The 24,282-nt window shown below is 38.9% G+C and overlaps 1 protein-coding gene across 3 annotated transcripts; it reads left to right on the forward strand.

Moving 5' to 3' along the window:
• The first annotated feature begins 675 nt into the window (after positions 1-675).
• Positions 676-22,982, forward strand: LOC127453835 (pre-B-cell leukemia transcription factor-interacting protein 1-like). Of its 3 annotated transcripts, none has more exons than XM_051720549.1 (10): positions 676-757; positions 11,163-11,242; positions 13,718-13,939; positions 15,272-15,572; positions 16,459-16,698; positions 17,217-17,240; positions 18,711-18,754; positions 18,865-18,981; positions 19,567-19,834; positions 20,558-22,982. In XM_051720549.1, the coding sequence occupies exons 2-10, from the start codon at positions 11,186-11,188 to the stop codon at positions 22,027-22,029; spliced, it is 2,745 nt and encodes a 914-aa protein (XP_051576509.1). In that variant the 5' UTR covers positions 676-757; positions 11,163-11,185; the 3' UTR covers positions 22,030-22,982. The 3 variants fall into 3 exon arrangements, with proteins under 3 accessions (XP_051576509.1, XP_051576511.1, XP_051576510.1); XM_051720550.1 differs by lacking the exon at positions 676-757 and adding an exon at positions 2,776-2,846; XM_051720551.1 differs by lacking the exon at positions 17,217-17,240.
• The last annotated feature ends 1,300 nt before the right edge of the window (positions 22,983-24,282 follow it).

A 24,282-nucleotide genomic window follows, 5' to 3' on the forward strand; every position in this document is an offset into this window, starting at 1 on the left:
TTTTATGATAGGAACATGTCCCTACCATCACTACCTAAATCTACGCCTTAGCTTCCCTGTTCTGTTCTCTCCTATGTGCTGATGGCACACATTTAATGTGTTCTAATACATGCTGCAACGCATTAGCATTTCCAGTGTGAAGGTGGTTGCTAATGTGTCATTGTTGGTTTAAGAGCGTTGCTACGCAGTTGCTAGGGTCGTTTTGAGTGGTTGCCCAAGAAAGAAAAAAAAAAAAAGTCTGACCTGGTCCCTGGATTAAAGATGGCTCAGGTCCTTCTTTCAGTGTAAATGTATGGAATTATGTGGGATTTTATCGTCCTTAAATCCCAAATCTTCTTTTAAAGAAAAGTACTAGGTTCATCATTCAATTACGTAGCACAAACGGTGCGGGACATAACGCGCAAAAGTTTAATACTTCGGCTAAGAGGTTTGTTCAGATAAGCACCTGTAATATTCTTAAGGTAAAGAAAACATTTAAAAACGCAAAGTAGTACAACACATGCAGCTAATCTTCATGTCACCTGTGCGTGTCAGTCATAACAAAAGTGTTACTTATGAAGGGACGATGGAAAATACTGTTGTTGATGGGAAACACAGAATATGGGCGGGATATAGATAAATGTCAAGTGGTGATTGGTGGAGAACTTCAGGCACCAGAGAGGCGTGACAACAGAACTGCTCACACTTAAGTTTGCAAGTTTGCACGAGACAAGATACAGCGGCTTTACAGGCGGAAAAGGGTTTGCAGAGTTGTCAGGTATGGTTCTGTTTGCAGCTGTACTTTTACTTTGGTTCGTATTTCATAAAACTTCCATTGCCTGTACGTGAAACTTGTGCGCTTGTTTGTTTGTGTTTCCGGCATGTGCCTTTATGTAAATTGCGACTTCGACATTATTTGCCTGCGGTTTTTGAACCGAACACTCCCCTTTTGTCAATTGTATCTGGTCGAAATGTACACAGAATTCATACAATATCATTAACATACAAACACAAGTAGATCATATGACTGCATACAGCACAGTTTTCTTGTCGCATGGAAACTATCTTTGTGCCCATGTTCTCATGACGGGAAAAGTGTTTCCTTCTTTGGGCATTTTATTTCTTCGGAGATGATGAGAGATAAGAGTGAGAATCGAACGAATGGAACTTTCCCATTACATTTCAAAACAAACTGGCTATCATCATTATTATTATTCTTAATCATAACTATGCATTTTTAAATCTGTTTTACTATTTTACTTTTATCCTAAATTATTACAGGATCTCCTTCAAACTTTGTTAGAAAACTTTCAGAGTACATTCTTATTGTTTTCTTTTTTTTCTTCTTTTTTTACAGTGCTGACGAATATCAAGTTGCCACTGTTTTATTGTAGTAGTAATGATAACTGTAGTAGCTAGTCTTTTTGCAGTATTGGTAAAATCTTTCCGTGGCAGGGAGAGCTCTCATTCGACCTGTCACCGCCACAGGCAGCTCTCACTAGAGGTCTGCAACCCGACCCGGGCCTGACGGGACCCGAGAACCCGACGGGTTTCGTGCCGGGTTCGGGTCAGTTTTTTAAGTATGACTTCGGGTCGGGTTCGGGTCTGTATGAATGAAAAAATAAACAAGTTTACCGAACTTGTTTCGCGCACGCGCTCTCACTCACAGACACACGCGAACGGACGAGTTAGGGGCCGTTCACACCGAACGTGTTTTTGCGCACCTCTGTTCTGTTTTCCCATTATTTTCCTATGTAAACACATGCTGGACGAATATCTTTGACATTTACACCGCGTCTCGCTTTTTCTTCAGAGTCTCGCGCAGGACCGGCACATTTTAAACACAATGTCAAGTTAAAAAGAACTTCAAATTGTCAAAAACGCAAGTTGAGACACCTGCGCTTTGTGTCATTTTTTGCGCTGCGTCTAGATTGTTTTCTGCGCAGTTGTCACAAAGATTCAACAATCTGAATAAGTTCAGGCTGCATAGAGGGGACAGTTGCAGTGTTTCATATTATTCCACATTGTTCTGTACCAGGTGAAGTTTCAGCGCATAAACAGTAAGTCAGTGCTTTTTTCCTCTTCTGCTAGAGTGTATAGTGTAAGGGGCTGCTGTGCCTTGTGAAAACTGTATGTTTACTGTTTCAATAGTGTTACGAATGTTGCCTATATGCTTACATAAAATACAGCATACTACAACAGTACTTAACAGGAGAAGAAATTCGATTTGTAGTGTTCGGGTTTCATTTTAAGGATCGTGCAGACCTCTAGCTCTCACTCGTAGGGCCAGCTGCGCACAGGTGACCGCATGTGGTCCTGATGTGTCTGACGAGACCCCACAAATACTTACAAGGTATATGAACAAGACACAGAATTGAAAAACATTTATGAGTAATTTCGAAACTCTCCATAATCCAATGGTTTCCAAAGCCCTTTAACGCTAGATAACATGCAACACGCGTGGTACTGATCATTTAACATACAAATCACAATAACGGTGAAAACTAAAACCATCATATTACGTATAAAATATTACAATTTTTTACGTAATATTACATATTATGTATCTGAATAATAACAAAAAGACAAATAATTGAAAGTGACAAATAAAATAACAGCAGTGTATCTAAAATAGGCAAGAAGTAAAGCTAAGCACTACACACTAATCTGCATAATTTATTCATGATGCAAATCATTGAACTAGAGCGCGGCTTCTTTTCGCAGTATTATTAGACAGGAAGCAATTCAGACACTGCCGATATAAAGACTCAAAAAAAGAAAAAAACTCACATAGAGTGAAAATATGAGCAATTAATCTGGAAAATAACCAAACCAACCTACATGCAAAGATGTCAGCTCTCTAAGAGGTATGTGCTTTTTCTTTACATTTGTTTATAAATATATATTTATAAATATATGGTGGCTCAGCGGTTAAGGCTAACTTTTATTAACTTTTGCACATATTCTGACCAACTTTTTGTTTTCATTGATTTTGTTTCTCTAAATAAACATTTCAAGCATTGTCAGCAGTGTCCTATACAATTAAAACTATTTTAAACAGCATTTTCTTATTTAATGTAACTTTAGTGGGTAACACTTATGGTTGTATTTGTTAACATTAGTTAACATGAACTAACAATGAACAATACTTAATCGTATTTAATGTTAATTTCTACATACTAGTCCATTTTTAACATTAGTTAATACAATATGAACTAACATGAACAAACAATAAACAACTGTATTTTTATAAATTGACATTAGCCAAGATTAATAAATGCTGGAAAATTGTATTATACATTGTTAATGATACCTATTGCAAACCTTATTGTCAAATGTTACCCAGTAATTATCATACTTGCAGTTTCCATGACCTCATTTAAATTGAGTTTATTTGTATGTAAGGGGGTTCTAGGGAAAGGAGGAGGCGAGAACCGGCTTGAAAATATAAATAATAGTTTAATGAACAACTTAACCAAAAACACTCAAACATAACCACACACAGGGCAGCTGCCTGTAATTCATTCATTCATTCATTCATTCATTCATCTCTCTCTCTCTCTCTCTCTCTCTCTCTCTCTCTCTCTCTCTCTCTCTCTCTCGAACTGTCATCCCCGGCCGCCTTTATCCCTCGCGCGCCCCATCAGGCTGATTGGGGCCCGGGCGTGCGTCATTCCAGCCTGGCCCCGCCCTCCTCGGCTCTACGCTGTACTTCTAGAAAAAAAGTTGAAAGGTTATCTGAATAAGGCGATAAAATGGTGACTTGTCAAAGCACCTAAAATACACATATTCCTTTATGCATGCCTGTACATTTTAACCTAACATATTCATGTTGGGGAAAAAAGCTATTTCTACTGAAAAAAAAAAAAAAGCTATTTTATATCTACTGAGCTATATACCATATAGTGCTTCTTTTTTAGTGGTTTCTATTAAAAAATAAAAACAAATCTGCTCATCACGTTTGCAGTGGTTCTATGGATGCTTTAAAATTATGACAATTTTCACACGGGGGGGCCCATTTTCATATTTTTGCCTAGGGCCCCACAAACCCACGGGCCGGCCCTGATCACTCGACCTGTCACCACCTGTGACACACGCATTCACAGTCATAAGCATCTCCCTCGTGATCCGTGTCCGTTATTTGCATCTCTCTCGCGATCTGTCACCGTTAATATATATATATACACACACACACACACACACACACACACACACACACACACACACACACACACACACACACACACACACACACACACACACACACAGTTGTGCTAAAATGTTTTCATACTCTGGCAGAAATTGTGAAATTGTGGCATTGATTTTGAAAATATTACAGATCATGCAAAAAAAACTGTCTTTTATTTAAGGATAGTGATCATATGAAGCCATTTATTATCACATAGTTGTTTGGCTCCTTTTTAAATCATAATGGTAACAGAAATCACCCAAATGGCCCTGATGAAAAGTTTACATACCCTTGAATGTTTGGCCTTGTTACAGACACACAAGGTGACACAAACAGGTTTAAATGGCAATTAAAGGTTAATTTCCCACATCTGTGGCTTTTTAAATTGCAATTAGTGTCTGTGTATAAATAGACAGAGTTTGTTAGCTCTCACGTAGATGCACTGAGCAGGCTAGATACTGAGCCATAGGGAGCAGAAAAGAAATGTCAAAAGACCTGCTTAACAAGGTAATGGAACTTTATAAAGATGGAAAAGGATATAAAAAGATATCCAAAGCCTTGAAAATGCCAGTCAGTACTGTTCAATCACTTATTAAGAAGTGGAAAATTTGGGGATCTCTTGATACCAAGCCAAGGTCAGGTAGACAAAGAAAGATTTCAGCCACAACTGCTAGAAGAATTGTTCGGGATACAAAGAAAAACCCACTGGTAACCTCAGGAGAAATACAGGCTGCTCTGGAAAAAGACAGTGTGGTTGTTTCAAGGAATATATATACCTTATATATACACACAGTACTGTGCAAAAGTTTTAGGCACTTGTGAAACATGTTGCGTAGTGAGTCTTCAAAAATAATGCCATAAATAGTTTTCATTTATCAATTAAGGTCATATATAGTCCAGTAAACATAAAAAAGCACAGTTTTTCTTGGTTGTTTGCAGACAGGATGTTCAAAGCTTCTTGGAGAATTCACCACAGTTCTACTATCTATTTTGGCTGTCTTAATTGCTTCTGTCTCTTCATTTAATCCCAGACTGACTCGATGTTCAGTGAGGGGGTCTGTGGGAGCCATGACATCTGTTGCAGGGCTCCCTGTTCTTCTATTCTATTCTGTTTGCAAATGGAACGTTTGGAATTCTAAAATTTATATTTCCTATTGACACACTAAAGCTGAAGATATAAAAAACCATCTTAAGACAAATGTTTTTGTGAAGTATCTGATGTGCCTAAGACTTTTGCAAAGTACTGTGTATGTATGTATATGTGTGTTATATATATATATATATATATATATATATATATATATATATATATATATATATATATATATATATATATAAAACATGCACTTCTCTTGCCTCTACAATCCATATGTATTCTGCCTGTTTTTTGCACAAGAGAAACCTTTTGCTGCAACCTCACAATGTAAAGCCTGCATCACTGCAATATTTGTAGATGTGCAACTTGCACAACAGTACTACTAAGAGTAAGATGTGGGTACCACTTTCCCATATGTCTGTAAATGTTCTGTATTTATTGATTGTATTTATTGTTTTTCTGTGAAGAGTTCTATTGTTATTTGTACTAATACATGGGTCTACTAGTCATGTATGTCATCTCTGCCAAGTGTTGGTTTTGTAATATGTGTCATATGTTTGTTACTTTTGGTTCAGGAGACACTGTGTTATGTTTCATTCCCTGCCATACAGGAGAGAAATAACCAGCCCCTCCAGGTTTTTGTGATCGCAAGAATTCTTGCAAATTCAACTAATCTCCACATTATTTGCGGCAGCTTCCAGTTTTTTATAATTTCCACAAATGTTCTGCAAACAATGTAAATCTGAGGGAATCCCATCACTTTCCTTCATGTTTGACAGCGGCAAAATAAATGCTTGAAAAGCCTGAAGCAGTCGCAACATATCCAGATGCACAGCTGCCATTGTATCATCTCATAGTAACAGTAAGTGTCTCCACCTCATCTCCTCCACGTTTTGGGTTCACTCAAAATCCTTGTCTAAACTTTAGCGGGACTGCAGACAGCGCACATAGGCTACATTACAGCTAGCATTTTATCTTCACCCTGCATATTGCGAACACTAACTGTGACACATTGAGAGGGAGACGCAAAGAACGGTGATGCATCGAGAGGGAGACGCAACTAAGTCTACGTTCACACTGCAGGCCTTAGTGTTCAATTCGGATTTATTGCTCAGATCTGATTTTTTTTGTTTGGCTGTTCACATAATTTTTTAAATGTGGCCAATATCAGATTCCAGTGTGAACTGACCCGCATGTGCAAAAGAACAATAACAAAGACATTACATGCAGCACGCTGTCATACGGAAGAAAGCATGGAGGCCACTGAAGTCAGCGTTTACACGTTCATTTATAAGGTGAGGTGCAGCGGAAGCCAGCGAATTCGTGAGCAGGCGATGAGGATGAGGAGAAAGAGAGCAAAATTTTCGCTATGCTCTCAAATGCAGACAGGTACGACTAGTTGAAGTCATTAAACCTCATACGACCCCTGAAGTTTTGCTTGTATAGAGCTGTCACCTCAAATACTTATGAGTTCTAAAACCTCATTGTCCCTCCACTGGCTACCTTCGCAGCTGTCTTCCATATTCACAGAGTTACCAAAGAACTACCGGTATGTAAAATCTTTAGAGTGACTTCCTTCAGCGCAGCATTGTGACGAATGTCGAGAGTGACGTGAAAGTCGCATGTTCAGACTGAGGTTGCATATCAAAAAATCAGACCTGTATCTGATTTAGGGCCATATATTGAAGTGGCCCAAATCAGAATCAAAAAGATCAGATTCCATGTGGTTTGTGCTGTTCACACTGTTATGAAAAAAGCAGATCTGAGTCACATATGAGCAAAAAAAATCTGATTTGGGCCACTTTTGCCTGCAGTCTGAACGTAGCCTATGACGCACCGCGAGGGAGACTCCACTAACGGTGACGCACGGAGAGGGAGACTCCACTAACGGTGTCGCACGGAGAGGGAGACTCCACTAACGGTGTCGCACGGAGAGGGAGACTCCACTAACGGTGACTCACGGAGAGGGAGACTCCACTAACGGTGACGCACGGAGAGGGAGACTCCACTAACGGTGACGCACGGAGAGGGAGACTCCACTAACGGTGACGCACGGAGAGGGAGACGCAACTAACGGTGACGCACGGAGAGGGAGACGCTGACGCATGGAGAGGGAGATGCAACTAACGGTGTCGCACGGAGAGGGAGACGCAACTAACGGTGATTCACAGAGAGGGAGAGGGAGACGCAACTAACGGTGACGCACGGAGAGGGAGACGCAACTAACGGTGACGCACGGAGAGGGAGACGCAACTAACGGTGTCGCACGGAGAGGGAGACGGTGACGCATGGAGAGGGAGACGCAACTAACGGTGACGCACGGAGAGGGAGACGCAACTAACGGTGACGCACGGAGAGGAGACGCAACTAACGGTGACGCACGGAGAGGAGACGCAACTAACGGTGACGCACGGAGAGGGAGACGCAACTAACGGTGACGCACAGAGAGGGAGACGCAACTAACTGTGTCGCACGGAGAGGGAGACGGTGTCGCACGGAGAGGGAGACGGTGTCGCACGGAGAGGGAGACGCAACTAATGGTGACGCACGGAGAGGGAGACGCAACTAACGGTGACGCACAGAGAGGGAGAGGGAGACGCAACTAACGGTGTCGCACGGAGAGGGAGACGGTGACGCATGGAGAGGGAGACGCAACTAACGGTGACGCACGGAGAGGGAGACGCAACTAACGGTGACGCACGGAGAGGAGACGCAACTAACGGTGACGCACGGAGAGGGAGACGCAACTAACGGTGACGCACGGAGAGGGAGACGCAACTAACGGTGACGCACGGAGAGGGAGACGCAACTAACTGTGTCGCACGGAGAGGGAGACGGTGTCGCACGGAGAGGGAGACGGTGTCGCACGGAGAGGGAGACGCAACTAATGGTGACGCACGGAGAGGGAGACGCAACTAACGGTGACGCACAGAGAGGGAGAGGGAGACGCAACTAGCGGTGACGCACGGAGAGGGAGACGGTGTCGCACGGAGAGGGAGACGCTGACGCACGGAGAGGGAGACGTAACTAACGGTGACGCACGGAGAGGGAGACGCAACTAACGGTGACGCACGGAGAGGGAGATGCAAAGAATGGTGACGCACCGAGAGGGAGACGCAAAGAACTGTGTTGAGTCGAGTGAGAGCTGCCTGTGGCAGTGACAGATCGAATAAGAGCTGCTTGTGGCAGGTGGAAAGATTTTCCACTTTTTGTGGAAACTACATGGGTAAATGTTTGTAAGGGATGCACTTGCAATGTTGTTCATTGAAGACAATATTTTAAGAAGCTTGTGGAAAGTTAAGCTCTTTTCTGTGAACGTAAAACCTGGTACCAGTGTTTTTTAAAGATCTGCATGACAAATTCATATGTAAGATGATAACTGCCTTTGCTAACTGCAAATTTATATTGCAATTCAGTATTTTCTTAATATCGGACTTCTCTCAAATAATATCAGTTCAATTAGGTGCACTTTGTGCTTCTTTCTGTGTTATTTTTAGCTATTATCTTTTTTTAGCCATTCCTCTATGTCCTCATCAACTCTCACAGCTCTTGGCTACATTAAAAAATCTCTCATGGGAGTCACATTATTAGCAGACCCAAATTACAGGGATAGGAAAAAAGATCCTTATTAAAGATTGAAGTGTGTCACAAAGTGTTACATCGTTGTTAAGGCTTCTTTGATTTGAAAAATATGCCCAAACATTTACTGTTTACATCAGATCTATTGAATATTCAGAAGTAGTAAGAATGTTTTTCCATGAATGGAAAGCGTTTAAATAATTTGCTGTAAATAATTGAGATGGCAGAAAGACTTTGACCCAGTTGGAAAAGTAGCCCACATCTGTCTTAGTTTTCTCACTGGTATTCTAGTAGTAAGCAGTTGGTCCATTGCTTTGTTTTTTCAGTGCTGTCCCCATGAATATAACTCCACCATTCTTCTCTTCCTTTTATGCCTTTAAACCTTTTTCTTTTGTGTGACTGACATCCTTAGTAACCCAGTTCTTTGCCAAATCATTTAACACTCAGGGAACAGATGGTGCAACCAATGAAACAACATGAAGATAATACTAATGAGGTGAAAACTCTTTCATCGCTCCTCTAGCTTTTGCTGGGACTTTTCCCAATCTCCAACTTCAGCTTCTTGCTTCTTTCACACATAGGGGCCTATATTAAAGTCACCCTCTTTACTGAACTCACTCATTACCCTATCCACCTTATTTTGCAACGCGGAAGTTAGCAAGTGGCTGCGTTTCCGGCAGGTGTGAGAAAGTTCTGTAATAGCCGCAATGTAAACAACCAGGAGATAATATCAATTTAGTGATGTGGGTTTCAGTAGCAGCTCGTGACCACAGATATAGGTGAGGCAGATCTTTTTTTTTTTTTTTTTTTTTAATTATTCAACTTGTTTAACTTATGCAAACATAAACGCGCTGACACAATATGAGGTGTCCTTGCATTGTTCCACCACACGGTGGCACTCTTAGAACATAATATTGATTCTAATATTCTAAATAAGAACGGTTTATCTTAAAATGTTGACATGTTGTAAATCTAAATTAAGTGTTGTTGAAAAACCCCAGGGAGGAGAGGGAGAGGAACAGAACTATGCCATTTACACCATTCCACAGTACAAAAAAAAAAAAGTTTTTTAAATCACAGTAAATTTAAAACAAAGTTTCAAGAGCCAAGGCTTTTTGACATACAATTTGTCATCATACAAAACATACAATATCTTATCACCTACACTTATCTTTTGATTGTCAAACCATTTTTTATTTCTGGCTTGTCAGGACCAAGTTGTTTGAAGGCCAATTTGTCTTGAATTGGCAGTAGAAATGAGACACTGTTACACACACATTCGATAGTGCTCACCATGTTCACAATCTGTTACACTGATGGTCTAATACTAAATTTACCTTTGGTTTGGCACTATGTTTATGGGCAGACTAATTTCTGCCCCAATGGGTCTCAATGAGGGCTTGTTGCATTACCATATTTGACCACAGATTTCCATTGGTAAAACTGAGGGGCGCTGTGGAGTTCAGGAGGGCAGCAGACTCTCTGCCCCACAAGCTTGTATATCTATAGTTGAAGTAAGAAGTTTACATACACTTATGTTGAAGTCATTAAACCTCATTTTTTTAACCACTCCACAGATTTCATATTAGCAAACTGTAGTTTTGGCAATTCGTTTAGGACATACTACTTTGTGCATGACACGAGTACGTTTTCCAACAATTGTTTAAAGACACTTTTTCATGCAGGCCCAGTTGGTATTGGATAACTTTTTTGTTTCAATAAATAGCATTATCATTTTAAAACTGTATTTTGTGTTTACTCAGATTGCCTTTTGTTTTATGTTAGATTTTGTTTGAATTTTAGAATGAGATGTAAAAAAAAAAAAAAAAAAACAGAAGAAATCAGGATGGGGCAAATACTTTTTCACAGCACTGTAAGGTATTTGAAGTGCCCACAATAACAATATTGTGCATGTTAATTACCATGATATACTGTATTACCGAATGCCATCACATGCCTACTCTGAACCAGTGTGTTTATGAAAATAATAATTAGTAAATATGATAACATATTGCCAGTCTGAACACTAACATGTTTCCCAACAGCTCCTTTTTTCTTTAATGGAAGAAAAAAGTCTGTACAGTTTCAGAACAACATTAGGGTGATCAAATGAAGACAGAATTTTCATTTTGAGTGAACTATTCCTTTTAACATTTGTGACTTGAGATCATGGTTTTCATTCAACCAAACTCATTTCAAAATTCAGATTACCCATATATACACTTGTATTTGTCTTTTGATGTAGCTGAATGTAAACAGAGTTGATGATCCTTTTTCTGAGGGCTTTGGTTAATTACTAACCCTAACTGTGTTTTTCAGTTGCTGGACAGAGCCACCAGGCGATGGCTGATAACAGCAACAGTGCCAGTGGCAACAGCTGGACTCTTCTTACCCCACAGGTAAAGGTGTTTCATTGTCATAGTATTTGTGGTAGTGTTGGGTTCAAATCCACCTTAGTCGAGTCAGAGTCCAAAAGGGGCCAAGTCGGACTCAAGACCGAGTCCATAACAGGCTAGTTGAAAACGCATTTTTGCATTATTTTGGGCATTTGCGCAGACTGACAGGACGACATCGAGTGCATGACGTCATTGCCATGGTAACCAGACACATTTCAGCTGATTTGCTGCGCTGACTGACAGGACGATATAGGGTGACCATATTGTGGTTTTCCAAAAAGAGGACACCTTTTTTTTTTTCCACCGGGGGGGTGTTAAATAATAGGGTTCAAAACAATGTTACTATGAATGCAACTTTAATACAGTGAAAAAGAAACTCTATTAGCATAACATAAATATTTATAAATAAATAAAAATTTCCAACATTCTTTTGAATGTCCATGTACTAAAATAAAATATTTGATGCCATGAGTGTATCTTCATTCACTATTACTATTATTTTGAATGGCCATGGAAAATGAAGCAATATGATAACAATTTTACCTGGTCGCAAAAAGTAGTCCGTTAATTTACCTGATGAACTTTCACCTTTTGCTGACCCTTTATGCTTCTTCTAATGTGTGCTTCTAAATCACTTGCACCTTTACTAGCAACTGACACATAAGTGCCAGATTTACATGTCATACATTCTGCTTCCCACGGATCCCGACCTGGACGCAAGCATGGGAATTTTTTGATCAGATCTTCTGTAAATTTACACTTTCGTTTGGGCATTGTTTCCACTCAGCTGTCATTTGCTGCTACTGTCAAACAACTGTTTGATGCCGAACACAACAGTGCTTCGGTGTTCACGGAGAGATTGACAGGCAGGAATTTGGCCAATAGTTGCTGCAATCCTTTTATAATTGACCAATTGGTGTGCGAGAAGGCGGGACTTACAAAGAGGGGTTAAAGCAATGCAAATATGCGCGCACACACAATTAAGTATTAGATGCATATCATAATGCAACTAAAGCCGAATCCTGGACATTTTTGCAAATGTAGAAATCCCGGCTGGATGCTTTTTTAAAGGTCCGATAAAGGAAAAAGAGGACATATGGTCACCCTAGGACGAAATAGTGCGTGACGGCATTGCCATGGTAACCAGACACATTTCAGCTGATTTGCTGAAGATTAGAATTAATGTATTGCCAAATCAATATGCGACACAACAAAATGTGTTTTCTTTTCTGCATACCATACCAGAGACAATAGCGAGAAGGACAATGAGGAGATTTAATTTAAGAAGAAAAAAATCAGTGACCTTACCATAAACCGGGACTGTCCTATGTAATAAACCGGGACGTGTGGTCACCCAATCTATAATTAAATTATAAAAAAAAAAAAAAAAAAAAAAACTTTTCGCTGTTGTATTAAACTTTGCTTAAATTCATTTTTCATTGTGCATTTTATTGTGGAAAACTGTAAAAGAACATATTTTAAGCAGCTTCATCAATGCTTTTAAAATAGAAAAACAATAAATAGGTGCTGTTTATCTGTTTTTCAGAGTTGCAGTCTGCTTTAGCAATAAAACATTTTTTCATCAAGGATCAGTTTAAGTTGACAACACTGCGTAGACCACAAGAGACTACAGAGACTACATGTGAGGATACATTACGTCTAAAAAGACTTAATAGCCCAATATTAATATTTTTCTGAATTTTTATTTTTATATGTTGTTTTAGTAAACTGTGAGAGACGTGATGTGGGTAACTTGACTCAATGAAGTTCTTAACCACGATGAAACCGTGATGCGAGCACCGTCTTGGCTGCACAAACGCTGTGTGCAATTTTACCAGTTGTCAGGTCCCGTGTCGTGCGAAACTGCCTTGTAGTTTCTAGTACATTGGCTACATACCTGTCTTTATGTGTTCGTCGTGCCAGCCACCTTGGTAATCGATGTTATACAGCAGTCTCCGTAGTAACATTCAAGCGTATTGGTTGACTGAGCGTGCCGCTCTGCAGGTGTGTTTGCTTAACACAGTGAAACAAACTCTGGCTACTTCTACGACATCAGGGGGTGCACCAACTGCTTGCAGACAGAGTGTCCATTTATTTCCATTTCGTTATTTTTATTTATTTATTTTGTTCATTGCATCACAAATCAAATGTCATGGACTCGGCTGGAAAAAAACCAGAGTCCCAAAGGCTCGAGTCCGAGTCAAGTCCGAGTAAAAATGCATCCAAGTCCGTGACAAGTCCAAGTCCATTAAAACTGGACTCATGACTCGGACTCGAATCCAAGTCCGAACTCGAGTACCCCAACTCTACTTTGTGGTTTGAAATTTATGATATATTGATATTATAGAACTAACTGATAATCCCTTTGTAATTAGTATGCAGTATGTCATAGATATCCTGATAAAAGGATGGAGGAGCTTAGATTTGAGAGCTTGACTGAGTTCAGTTAATAAAGCCATGATATATTTCCATGTGCAGGAGTCTAGAGTTGAGAATGTGGGTCCAGTAGCTGAAGGAGAGCCATCCTCTTCAACAGTACCTGAGCCCTTAACAAAGTGCCATAGTGACCTGGTGCAGCATTCCTCTGATGCAGCTGAGCTCCAGCCTCAGACAGAGCCATCAACCCAGGAGCAATCTGATCTAGCTCACACCCATGCGTCAGAGCATGCAAAGGGAACTCAGCCTCCAGAGTCACCTCAGGTGTCTTTGCTCTTTCATTTTCTGTCTCCACTCAGTCTCACTTATACCCTGGGTCAGTTCCAAAACCTAGTGAGCTGCCTCTGGAGGCGGCATTTTAAGGCATCTTTATGCGAAAGCTGTTCCAAAAGATAGGTATCTTAATTATGCTGCTCCTAAGATATCTAGTTTTGGCCAAATTCTAAGGTACCATCGTATGTACTGTATCCTTCCCCGGGTAGGTGACCCAGAATGCACCGTGATTATCTCAGTGGAAAAATAAATCTAAAACAGTGGACAAAGCGAGTGAAATTTTGATTATAAATATACTTATAATCGATTTAATACTGTAAAGTAACAAATAGTTTAAAATGATAGAAAACTGACTGTTTTGCCCAAAATGTGATTGTGCTTTTTACATTTATGCTCCTATTTGTGCTTACAGTATTGGGTCTCACATAAAATTTGATCTGAGAAAAGATTACATAAATGGTCTTATATCCCCTTCAAATGATCTATTGATATTGAAATTATATTTTTCCATAGAGTGTAAGCATGTTGTTTCCAGAGGCTGTCGAGTTCCAAAAAGGCCAAAAAAAAAAAAAAGTACCATTAAAATAGTAATTACAACTTGTGTGTCATATTGTGTAGCTGTGCACTACTGTGTGTTTGTGCGCTGTGTATTTTCCCCCTCGTGGCTTGTCGTAGGTAAGTTGCTTCATGCGCATCAGCTGCACTCATTGTCAGTGTTTAAGTTTTGTCAGCGATCTGCGTCAAATAAATGAAGAAAAAAGTCCTACAACGTGCATCCGTTCCTTTATTTGGTGTTAATGCGTGACGCGAGCCCTATGCAGAAACTTTTCACATTTTACCTGTGTTGACTTAGCGCTGTTTGGGCAGAGCAAAGTTTACATATGTAGCTTGAACAGCATTTACACTTGACCAAGTTTCAATGGAATGAGTCTCAAACCACCTACGGAGGTGTTCACATTTATATCCATCTCGAATCTGATTACACTTGGTCTTTTCATGATTGGATAAAAATCCGTAAAAACGCACGACCAAGTGTAAATACCCCCCAAAATTCAAATGTAAACAAATCAACAAAAGAACTTTTGATCTGTTTTAAGTTGCGCTCTCTCTCTCTCTCTCTCTCTCTCTCTCTCTCTCAATCTATCTGATGGTTAATCTGACTGATATATGTGACAGTCTTTGACTATCTATCTAGCAAGTTGTATGTCTGTATAACCATCAAACTTTAAAACTAGTTTAAACTTTTAGACAAGCTAACATAAAAATTTGTCTTGAAAAATTCTTCATATCTAGTTACATTTTGATCTGCCAAATGATCTCCAGGTAGCGCCTCCAGAAACCAGTGATGATCGAGCCCAACTAAATGTCAATGAGGACTCCACATCTGTCAGCGGTACTGTTGAGGACCTCAGCTCCTGGACCCCTGACCATAAGGAACAAAGTGCCCTTACAGGTTACTCAAAGAGCCCAGTTTCTCCCAGCGGTGATGGCGATTTGTTCTCTGACTCGTACACGCACATAAGTCCTAACTCTGGATCAAACACACTTCCTGCCTCAGTTTGTCAGGGAGGAGAGGAATTTAAAATAGAGGAGGAGTCTTATCTTAGAAAGACCATAACAGAAGGTGAGAAGTATAAAAAAAAATCATACAAAAGTGTTGCATAATTTAGTGTATCTAGTTCTGTTTACTTTTTTTTCCCCATTTGATTTAAAAGAGTTAAAATATGTTTAATACTTTGATTTTTTATGTCTTTCAATGTTTTGCATATGTACTGTATATATTTTTAAAGCATTGTTGGTGGTCAAAATGGAGACTAACTGCAGTTGACAGGTCTGATATGGAATGAGGATGGACTTGCATGATGATTGGTGGCAGCTTGACAGCTTGATTTCTGTTTAATATTGTATTTTAGATACAGCGAGTCGGTTCTGATTACATTTTGGCCGCATCATTCTCTAAGCTGATTGTTCCCTGCTTCAGTAAACATTTGCTTGTTCCTGCATCCTCAGGACATTGTAGACTTGTGGTTTTTGTGCTCATTCTGTCTATATTTCTACTCTCTTTATTATATCTCTTTAAACAGTAAATGTACACTCGCAATGATGAGTCACCTCACAAACACATGTATGTACAACACAATTTAAACAAGTAAATGTTATTTGATGAACCTTTTTTTTGGTCCTGGAACTACATTCCTATCAGCCAATCATGGCCCTAACTCTTCCCCTACAATTAAAGGAAATAAGAATTGTTCCAGGACTAACAATGGATGTTCATCCAGGAACATGTCGCTACTATACCACACACATGAAGCATCGACGGCTCCAAAAGGCCCTCCTAAACTTACACAAAGAGTGATATAGCTGCTGTACTAACCAGCTGTAGCTAGCTAGCTTATGTTTTAGTTGATATGAAATGGGATTTGTTTGGATTACACACTTGTGTTCAAATCATGTTATGAATAACTAAAGAATATGCCTGAATAATCATCTGCCCTGTTTCCTACTAGAGTACAAGCCAGATGTAGAAGTGTTGGAAACAAAAGGGACGGAGGGAGGTGGTTTACGAAAGAGACCAATATCCCAAATGGGCCCTTTGGACCAGGGCAAGACTGAGGAAGAGGATGATGAAGAGGGGGATGAGGAAGAGTTTCAGCCCCCTCAAAAAGTGGAAGAAACAGTCTTTTCTTTGAACAAGTGCATCCTTGCAGCGGTCATTCTTCTTGGTCTAGGAACCATTTTCTTTTCTGGTGAGTATGAGGCATAAGCCCCCTTTTTTTTCATTTTTTTCAAACATTTGAGGCTTTTGTCCTGTAGACTGCTGTGCTTATATTCTAGACATAGCATATTCAGTCAGACTTTTTAGACTTTTAGCGTGAGTACGCTTTTAACGGTACACGTCTGCACAATAGATTTGCATTAATCAGTAATCTGTGATTGGGTTATTCTATGTTTCATACACTTATATATAGGATCATATAGTATTATAAAGATGATGCTCTTAGGCCACCATTATTAAGCTTTCAGTCTCTAGAGACTTCTACATGAACTACATATGCCGAATCTAATTTGGGAAAAATAGGTGTGTTAGACTTCACCACACATTTATAAGCCAATTTTTTTACATCTCTAAATGCTCCTGAACAAACTGGCATTGTATATTGTAAGTCTCAAAGTGTCATATGACCAAAGGTTCATTTGGAATAGCCCATATCAGAGAGTGTATTTGAATATGTTCCTGTGTCTGAGACTGAGGTGTATTCTACAGGTTTGCTTATGGACCCGGATGATGGTAGGTAAAGAGAGAGAGAGAATGTGTGTTTGGTGTTGCAAGAGTTTAGAAATGAGATGCTTTGAATACATGCATGTGCTCTTGCTTGCCTGACCATGTGCTGGAAATAAACTTCTATAATTGTGTCTTTTGGTGCTGTACTCAAAATATTTAATTAAAACAATAATCCACAAGGGGCTGTGCATTACAGTAATTTCTCCACAGATAAGGGCTGTTCTTGGGCACTGCTCCCACCTTATTGCTTTTATGAAATGGCTGCAACAGCAATATTATATTTAAAAAAAACTCCAGTGTTCAATAAAAAGTTATCTTTTATTATTAATAATAATCTGAAAAAACAATTCTTCCACTAAGTAATATAGTTAGTCATCTTAAATGCAGGCTGTTAATGGTTGCCATGCTATGTACTATAGCAAATCACAATAAGAACTATTAGTTTTATTTAAAAAGATTTTTTAATACCAACTAAATATTTACAAAACATTTGATCTTTACTTTTTTATAAAATAATTACAAGTCACAATATACTTTTAATAAGATAACATTTTCAATACCTTAAAATTTTCAGTCCTGAAACCTTAAACTTGCAGGGCCCTATTTTAAGAGCACTAGTGCTAAGTGCAGTGCTATGCAAGAACATATCAAAGTCAATGGGCATGGCCCTGAAGTTTTGGTATTTTGTGTAAGTATGCGATAAGTCTGCATTCAAGTGGGTTTGGCGAAATTAGGTGCGCAAAGCGCTAATGGGCTGGGTCAAGTAAGTACAATTTAATTCTGAGGTTCTTCTCCGGTTATTGCACTGTCTGCATCCTATTATATAGTCCAATCTCTGTCAAGCATCAGCAATATAAACAAAGACTGCACATTCATAAGACGTTGGTAGGGTAAATGGACTTGCGTTCTTTTGTGCATTAATTGTGTCCTTGTTGAATGTCGGGCGTATTTCTGTGACAGTGCAAGCTCCTTTTATTTGCATGGAAAATGTGGTTCTTGTCAGAATTGGATATGAACATTGCTCATTAAATTTAATTTCCAAACCATTGGTTTACATTTTTTATCCTTTGCACACTGTCTGTATTGAATGCTATATGTGCTATATGTCATCACATTAGCAAATTATTATTTTTTTTTAAATGGAAAAAAAATATTTACTCACCCTAGTGTATTACTTTCTTTCTCTGGGAGGAATACAAAAAGAGATGTCAAGCAGAATTTTAGCCTCCGTCACCATTCACTTTCATTGCACAAAAAAATTAATGGGGACTAACATAATAAATAATTAATGGAATGGAGTCTAACATTCCGCCTAACAACTCTTTTTTGTGTTTTACGGAAGAAATAGTGATATGGATTTGGAACAACATGAGGATAAGTAAATGATGGGAGAATTATAATTATTATTTTTTGGGGTGACTTTTCTCATTAATGATGTATGATTGAGTTGCTTTGTCTCCTGTTTCATCCTCTCAGAAGGGGACATTGATGTTAGGGAACTGAAAGATCCAACAAATCAGGTCAGATAATTTTCTCTCATTGGCAGTCTCCTTTTTATCTGCAATTTAAAGACCTAAAACACACACTGTATTCACATAGTCAGATGAATTAATGTATTTGTGTGTGATAGGAGTGGCTGAACCCTGAGGTCTCCAGAGATACACCTATAGGTTTTGAGCCTCCTGATATTTTAAGCAAACAGGCAAAGGAAGATCAACGAATATTAGTACTACAGGCACAGCTTCAGGTACTGCACAAGAATGTGCAAACCACCTTTAAACTGTTTAAAAAGTTTGAGTTTTTCATTTTAATGGGCCATATTCTACAGTTTTATAGCATTTATATATTATACAAGTCAGTTATGTTCCTAAAGGTTGTACATGACTATATTCCACCCTGAGGCCCTTAGAATTAACAGGTTGTTTTTGAGATTGTATCTTTAAAATGTATATGTAAATTACCTCTTATGGTTGACTAACCTCTTTGCATGTGAAATGATTAACAAAGTTCCTGCCAAGGTGCTAAATAGCCATTGATATGTAAACATGGTCATGTGTTATTAAACAGATAGTGACATGAACATAATGACAATTTCTTATTGAGCAGTTTTTTTCAGACTATGTGTTGTGAACGTTAGAGTATACATACATAATTACACGTACATTACGTTTAAATAAGTTAATTTAGCCGACAATTTTATACAAAGCAGCATACAAAAGAGAATAATACAAGCAGAAATCATTAATACAAGGGAGAAAACTATAATTTTTCTGTTATCATTTCTATTATATTTCTATAGTAATGTTCTTTATTTGTCTTGTTGTAAACTCAGCAACATTTAAGTGAACTAAAAGCAGCACAACTTCTGGCAGAGGAGGGAGAGAAAGAGCGTGTGAAGAGAGAAGAGCTGGAGAAAGAGTACCAGAGGATAAAAGGAGAACTAGACCGACTACCTGCTATTCAGAAAGAGCTGGAACAAGAGAACGTGAGAATGAAAGAAGAAATAGAGCGAGCTAAGAGAGATCTGGATGCCCTGCCATCACTGCACAGAGAACTGGAGCATCTAAAAGAGACCCTTTCACAGCTCACACAGAGTACAGGTGCAGTACACATTTACATGTATTGCACAGCTGTCTGGAGTACTTGATGCTGATTGGTTGGTAGCTGCATTCTGTGGCCAAAGATTTTTGTATAATGATAGCTAAATTGTGTAATTGACTGTTGTCCCTGGCAACCAATATCCAACACTGTTAGCTTTATATCTCTCGTAGCACTCCATGGTCTCTTTCTTTTCACATAATAGAGGTTTCAACATAAATCATTATTTCATGTACATTAATATATATTTTTAGAATTTATCAATTCAAATAGTGTCTCTTGTAGCACTTTTTTTCCCCCACGCATAATAAAAGATTCAACATAAATCATTATTTTATCGGTTTTATTAACTATATTTTTATCATATTTTATCAGTAAAAATACAGACACTGTTTTGATTTGATATTTTACAAAAATGCTCCGCTAGTGTCAGGGCCCCGATGACCTTCTCAGGGTTTATTATGAGATTATAACCAGCTGACTGGACATTATTCCATTATTAATCCTATTTAATAAGACGCATGAAGTCTCAGCAAAACTGTTTTACCCCTCTTTAGTCTGTATTCCCCTCTGTATGCTTTTTCTTTGGAAGAAAAATAATATCCTCACTGTCACAAAAAATGCAATACAAGCTTTAGACACACATGCACTTACCCAATTTTGCACACAAACATTAATTACAAAAGGAAACCTAATTATAAATGGTCATCTTTGCTCTGTTCCAGGACAAGCAGAACCTGTGCATCCCATTGCAGCCTCTGAGATGCCCTCTACTGGTGACATAAGAGACGTACCACCCATCGAAAGACAAGAAATGAAGATCAAGAAGCATTGGGATAAAAAGAGTAGGGAGAAAGAACAAATCAGGGGAGAAAAAGAAGAAAAAAAGAGAAAAGGTGGAAAAAAAGAAGACAAACATATGAAGAATCCGAAAGATTGGAAAAAAGATAAAAGCAACCAAGAGCAAGGCAAAGCATGGAAGAGCAAAGATGAGAGAAAAGAGTGGCAAGATGAAAAAGAGTTGAAGAAGGACAAAAAACAGGAGGATAGTAAAACAGTAAAAGAAAATGGAAAAAAGAAAGCTTTGAAAGAGTGGGAGGAGAAAAAAAATTGGAAAGAAGATAAAAAGAGGATAAAAGACAAACATGGAGGACAGAATGAAAGGAGAGTAGAGAAGAAGGAATGGAAAGAGGCTGGGTACAAGAAAGTGAAAGAGGTAAAAGAATGGAAACAAAGAGGGGAGCGAAAAAATGAGAAAGAAGAGAAAGAATGGAAGCCGAGAGGGGAGCAAAAAGATTGGAAAGAGGACAAAGAATGGAAAAACGATAAAGAGAGTGGCCGCAATGACCAAAAAGAAAGGAAAGAATGGAAAGAGAAAGATGAATGGAAAGGTGAAAAGGAGTGGGGAAAAGGAAAGGGTGAGGGAAAAGTCAATGAGAAAACAAAGAAAAAATGGAAATTAGATGGAGAATTTCCCAAAATGTATGCAGGAAAGGAAACACAGAAAAAGCATTCGGAAAAGAGAGGGAAAGAGAAGGAGTGGTCCAAAGATGGTGCGTGGAAAAGAGAGGGAATAAAAGAAGAGAAAAAGAGCAAGGCATGCTACCACAAAAATGAGGGGAAGAATTGTCACAATGAAAAGGAGGAACCACACAAGGATGAAAAGGAATTGAGCAATACGGAGAGACACAGGCATGGACCAACAGATGAGACTTCCAACCATTACCATAATGACCGTGAGATCTACTGGGGAGAACAGAGGAGGAGAATACAGCACTATCATGGGCAGAGGGAGACATGCAGTGGTGTAGCAGACTGCGCTCGAGCGGAAGGGCTTGCTCCAGTCAGCCTTCGTGACTTTGAGATGCTTCTCCAGAACTACCTGGCCAAGCTCCCAGATCCAGAGGACCAAATGTCCAAGAAAGAAGAGCTTAGTAAATTTGTGAAGGAGTTCTTTACGGATGGTGTGTTTGCTCATGATCAGATGCCATTCAGTGAGTTTGTGGAAGATGTGGGAGACATTTTGGAGGACATGGCTGAAGGAGAGGAGAGCGAGTTAGAGGACAGTGAGGAAGACAACGATGAGATGGAGGAATTTGAAAGGGACGCGATGGAGAAATTTGCACTACCAAAGGTAGTGGGGAAGGTCGAGAAGAAGGGAGAGAGGAAGAAAGAGAGTGGAAGAGTGAAAAATTGAAGGTTCCTGAGTTATTGAAACAACACCTAGACACATTATGTCCTGACATTTGGCTTTGTAACATAACAGAGCATGTTGCATATACATATTGATCATGTGTTTAATACACCAATAAGGCTGTGTTTTTGTTTTAAACAAAGCACTACTAATATAACCAATGGCTTCATAAATATTGTCCTTTCTCAAAACATAGCAGCTGTTCATGCTCTCATTTCCTTGCTTTTATTTGAAAATGTTACTTAACCTGTTAATTTGACCATTAATAAAGATGATGCATTGAGAGTCAGCTATTTTCAGTCATCTACAGATCAGAAACAGATACTCACAGAGTGAATGGAGTCAGGGGCAATATCAAATCGTTTTCTTGGAACTGATCTGCCTATGTCAACTTCGGTAGTTTTACATGCTTTGTTATGTTTAAAATGTCACCCACAAATGTAATATGTACTTGTCAGGTGTTATTTATCTGAAGAATGTTGTTCAATGTTGAGATTGAAAGTTCCAGTACAAACTTTTATGATCCAGGCTAATATGTATTGGTACTCTCATTTCTCTAATCCTAAAAATAGTCACGTAACGGTGACATGTAGAGTCTCCAGAATTAATATGGTTTAATCTTATACTTGGCTTAAACTTTGTGGACAATACTGAACAGAGTTGTTTTGAGAGACTGTGTTAAAGTTTTTATTAATGTTCATAATCTTATTGTGATAATAATCCTAAATTATTTTGTTCCTTGTCAGGGTTAGGACTCCCTGCCTAAATTGTTTGATTTTTGAGGTTCACTATTATTTGTATTTAATGGAGGATATCTTTAGTAAATAACATATATTGTTTTGACCTTTTTAATTGCTAAAAAGTGTTGCTTTAGCCAACAAAATATTCTTTAAAAATGCATTTCATCTTATTTTACATGTAATTCATTAAATTGAGTAAAGAGTATTTTAATTGTATTTTTAACGTTGTGAGTAATTGATCTTTATTCTCTTTATAAATTACGATTTTAAAAGTCTGTATATTGCACTTGACAAACTATTTTCTGTCAAGCTAAACTGCTTGTACCTCTGTAATGTAACTTCACAGCTTCTGTGCAGGGTTAAAAAGGAACTGTTAAGCATACAAATTCAAGTATTTTAATCAGTCAATCTAATATGAACTACTGACTGAAGGCAGCATGTAGAGGTTTGTCACAAACTACTTAATTGTAATTGCCATAGTTGAAAAAGTGCAACACTGATTAATGTAATAAAAGTAATTTGACTTTTATGTTAGCTGGTTAATCCCTGACAGTTGACAGTGCAACTGGAGTTCAAATGTTTGTGGATATGCTAGTTACAAAGGTTTTTTTTTTTTTTTTTTGCCATGAAACTTTTACAGAAAACAAATGTAAACAGTTATGTATGATGTATTTCTTTGTACACTAAGAGAGATCTAAGAGTTTAGATATTTCCTGACTGGAACACATGTCACTGTCAGGATTGTGATGAGGGAAGGACCCAAACGCTGGAGGCAATTCAATAAAATAAAATACAAAAACTCTCATGATGGAGAGAAAACCAAAAAAAAAAAACTAAATTTAATAACAAAACGTAACTACCTTGAAAACAGTAATAAGAACTCACAAATGGAGATAAATGAATCAAACAGAAAAAACTGGCAGCAAACAACGATGACTGACCGAATCAGGAACCAGAGTTTGACAGACCGAATGGCAAGGACCAACACACAAAACAATCTGGCACAGAACACGAGAAGAACTTAAATAGGAGAAAACGAGGAGGGGGGTAGGTGAAACAAACTAATAATCAGACAGATAAGGCAAGCGAGAGGGCGGGGTTATCACTGAAGATACACACGAATGCACAAGGGAATGAGAAAACACATACCCAAGTGCATTCACACAGCACGAGACAAAACAAGTTCCTGGACTCAGCCACAGTGTGAATAAACCAAACCAACCAAAGTGGCTGAATCCAGACACAAAACAGACAAAGAAAATGTACATGTCAGGGCTCTGCCACAAAGGGGAAAAACCCACAACTAAGGGCAGAACCCTGACAGTACCCCCTCTCAAGGGGACAAATGAGGGTACAGGTCAGGGATGAGTTCCAGCAGGGGCTCCGGGATAGGAGCAGGGTCGGACCGGACGGTGGCCGCTGGGGGAAGCATGGAGACATTAGCAGCCAAACACACAGGAGGGCGGTAGCCAGGCAAGAGATTGTAACCTCAACTGACATGTCAGCAGCGGGAATG

This window comes from Myxocyprinus asiaticus, chromosome 16, assembly GCF_019703515.2.
Source record: "Myxocyprinus asiaticus isolate MX2 ecotype Aquarium Trade chromosome 16, UBuf_Myxa_2, whole genome shotgun sequence".
Lineage (NCBI taxonomy): Eukaryota > Metazoa > Chordata > Actinopteri > Cypriniformes > Catostomidae > Myxocyprinus > Myxocyprinus asiaticus.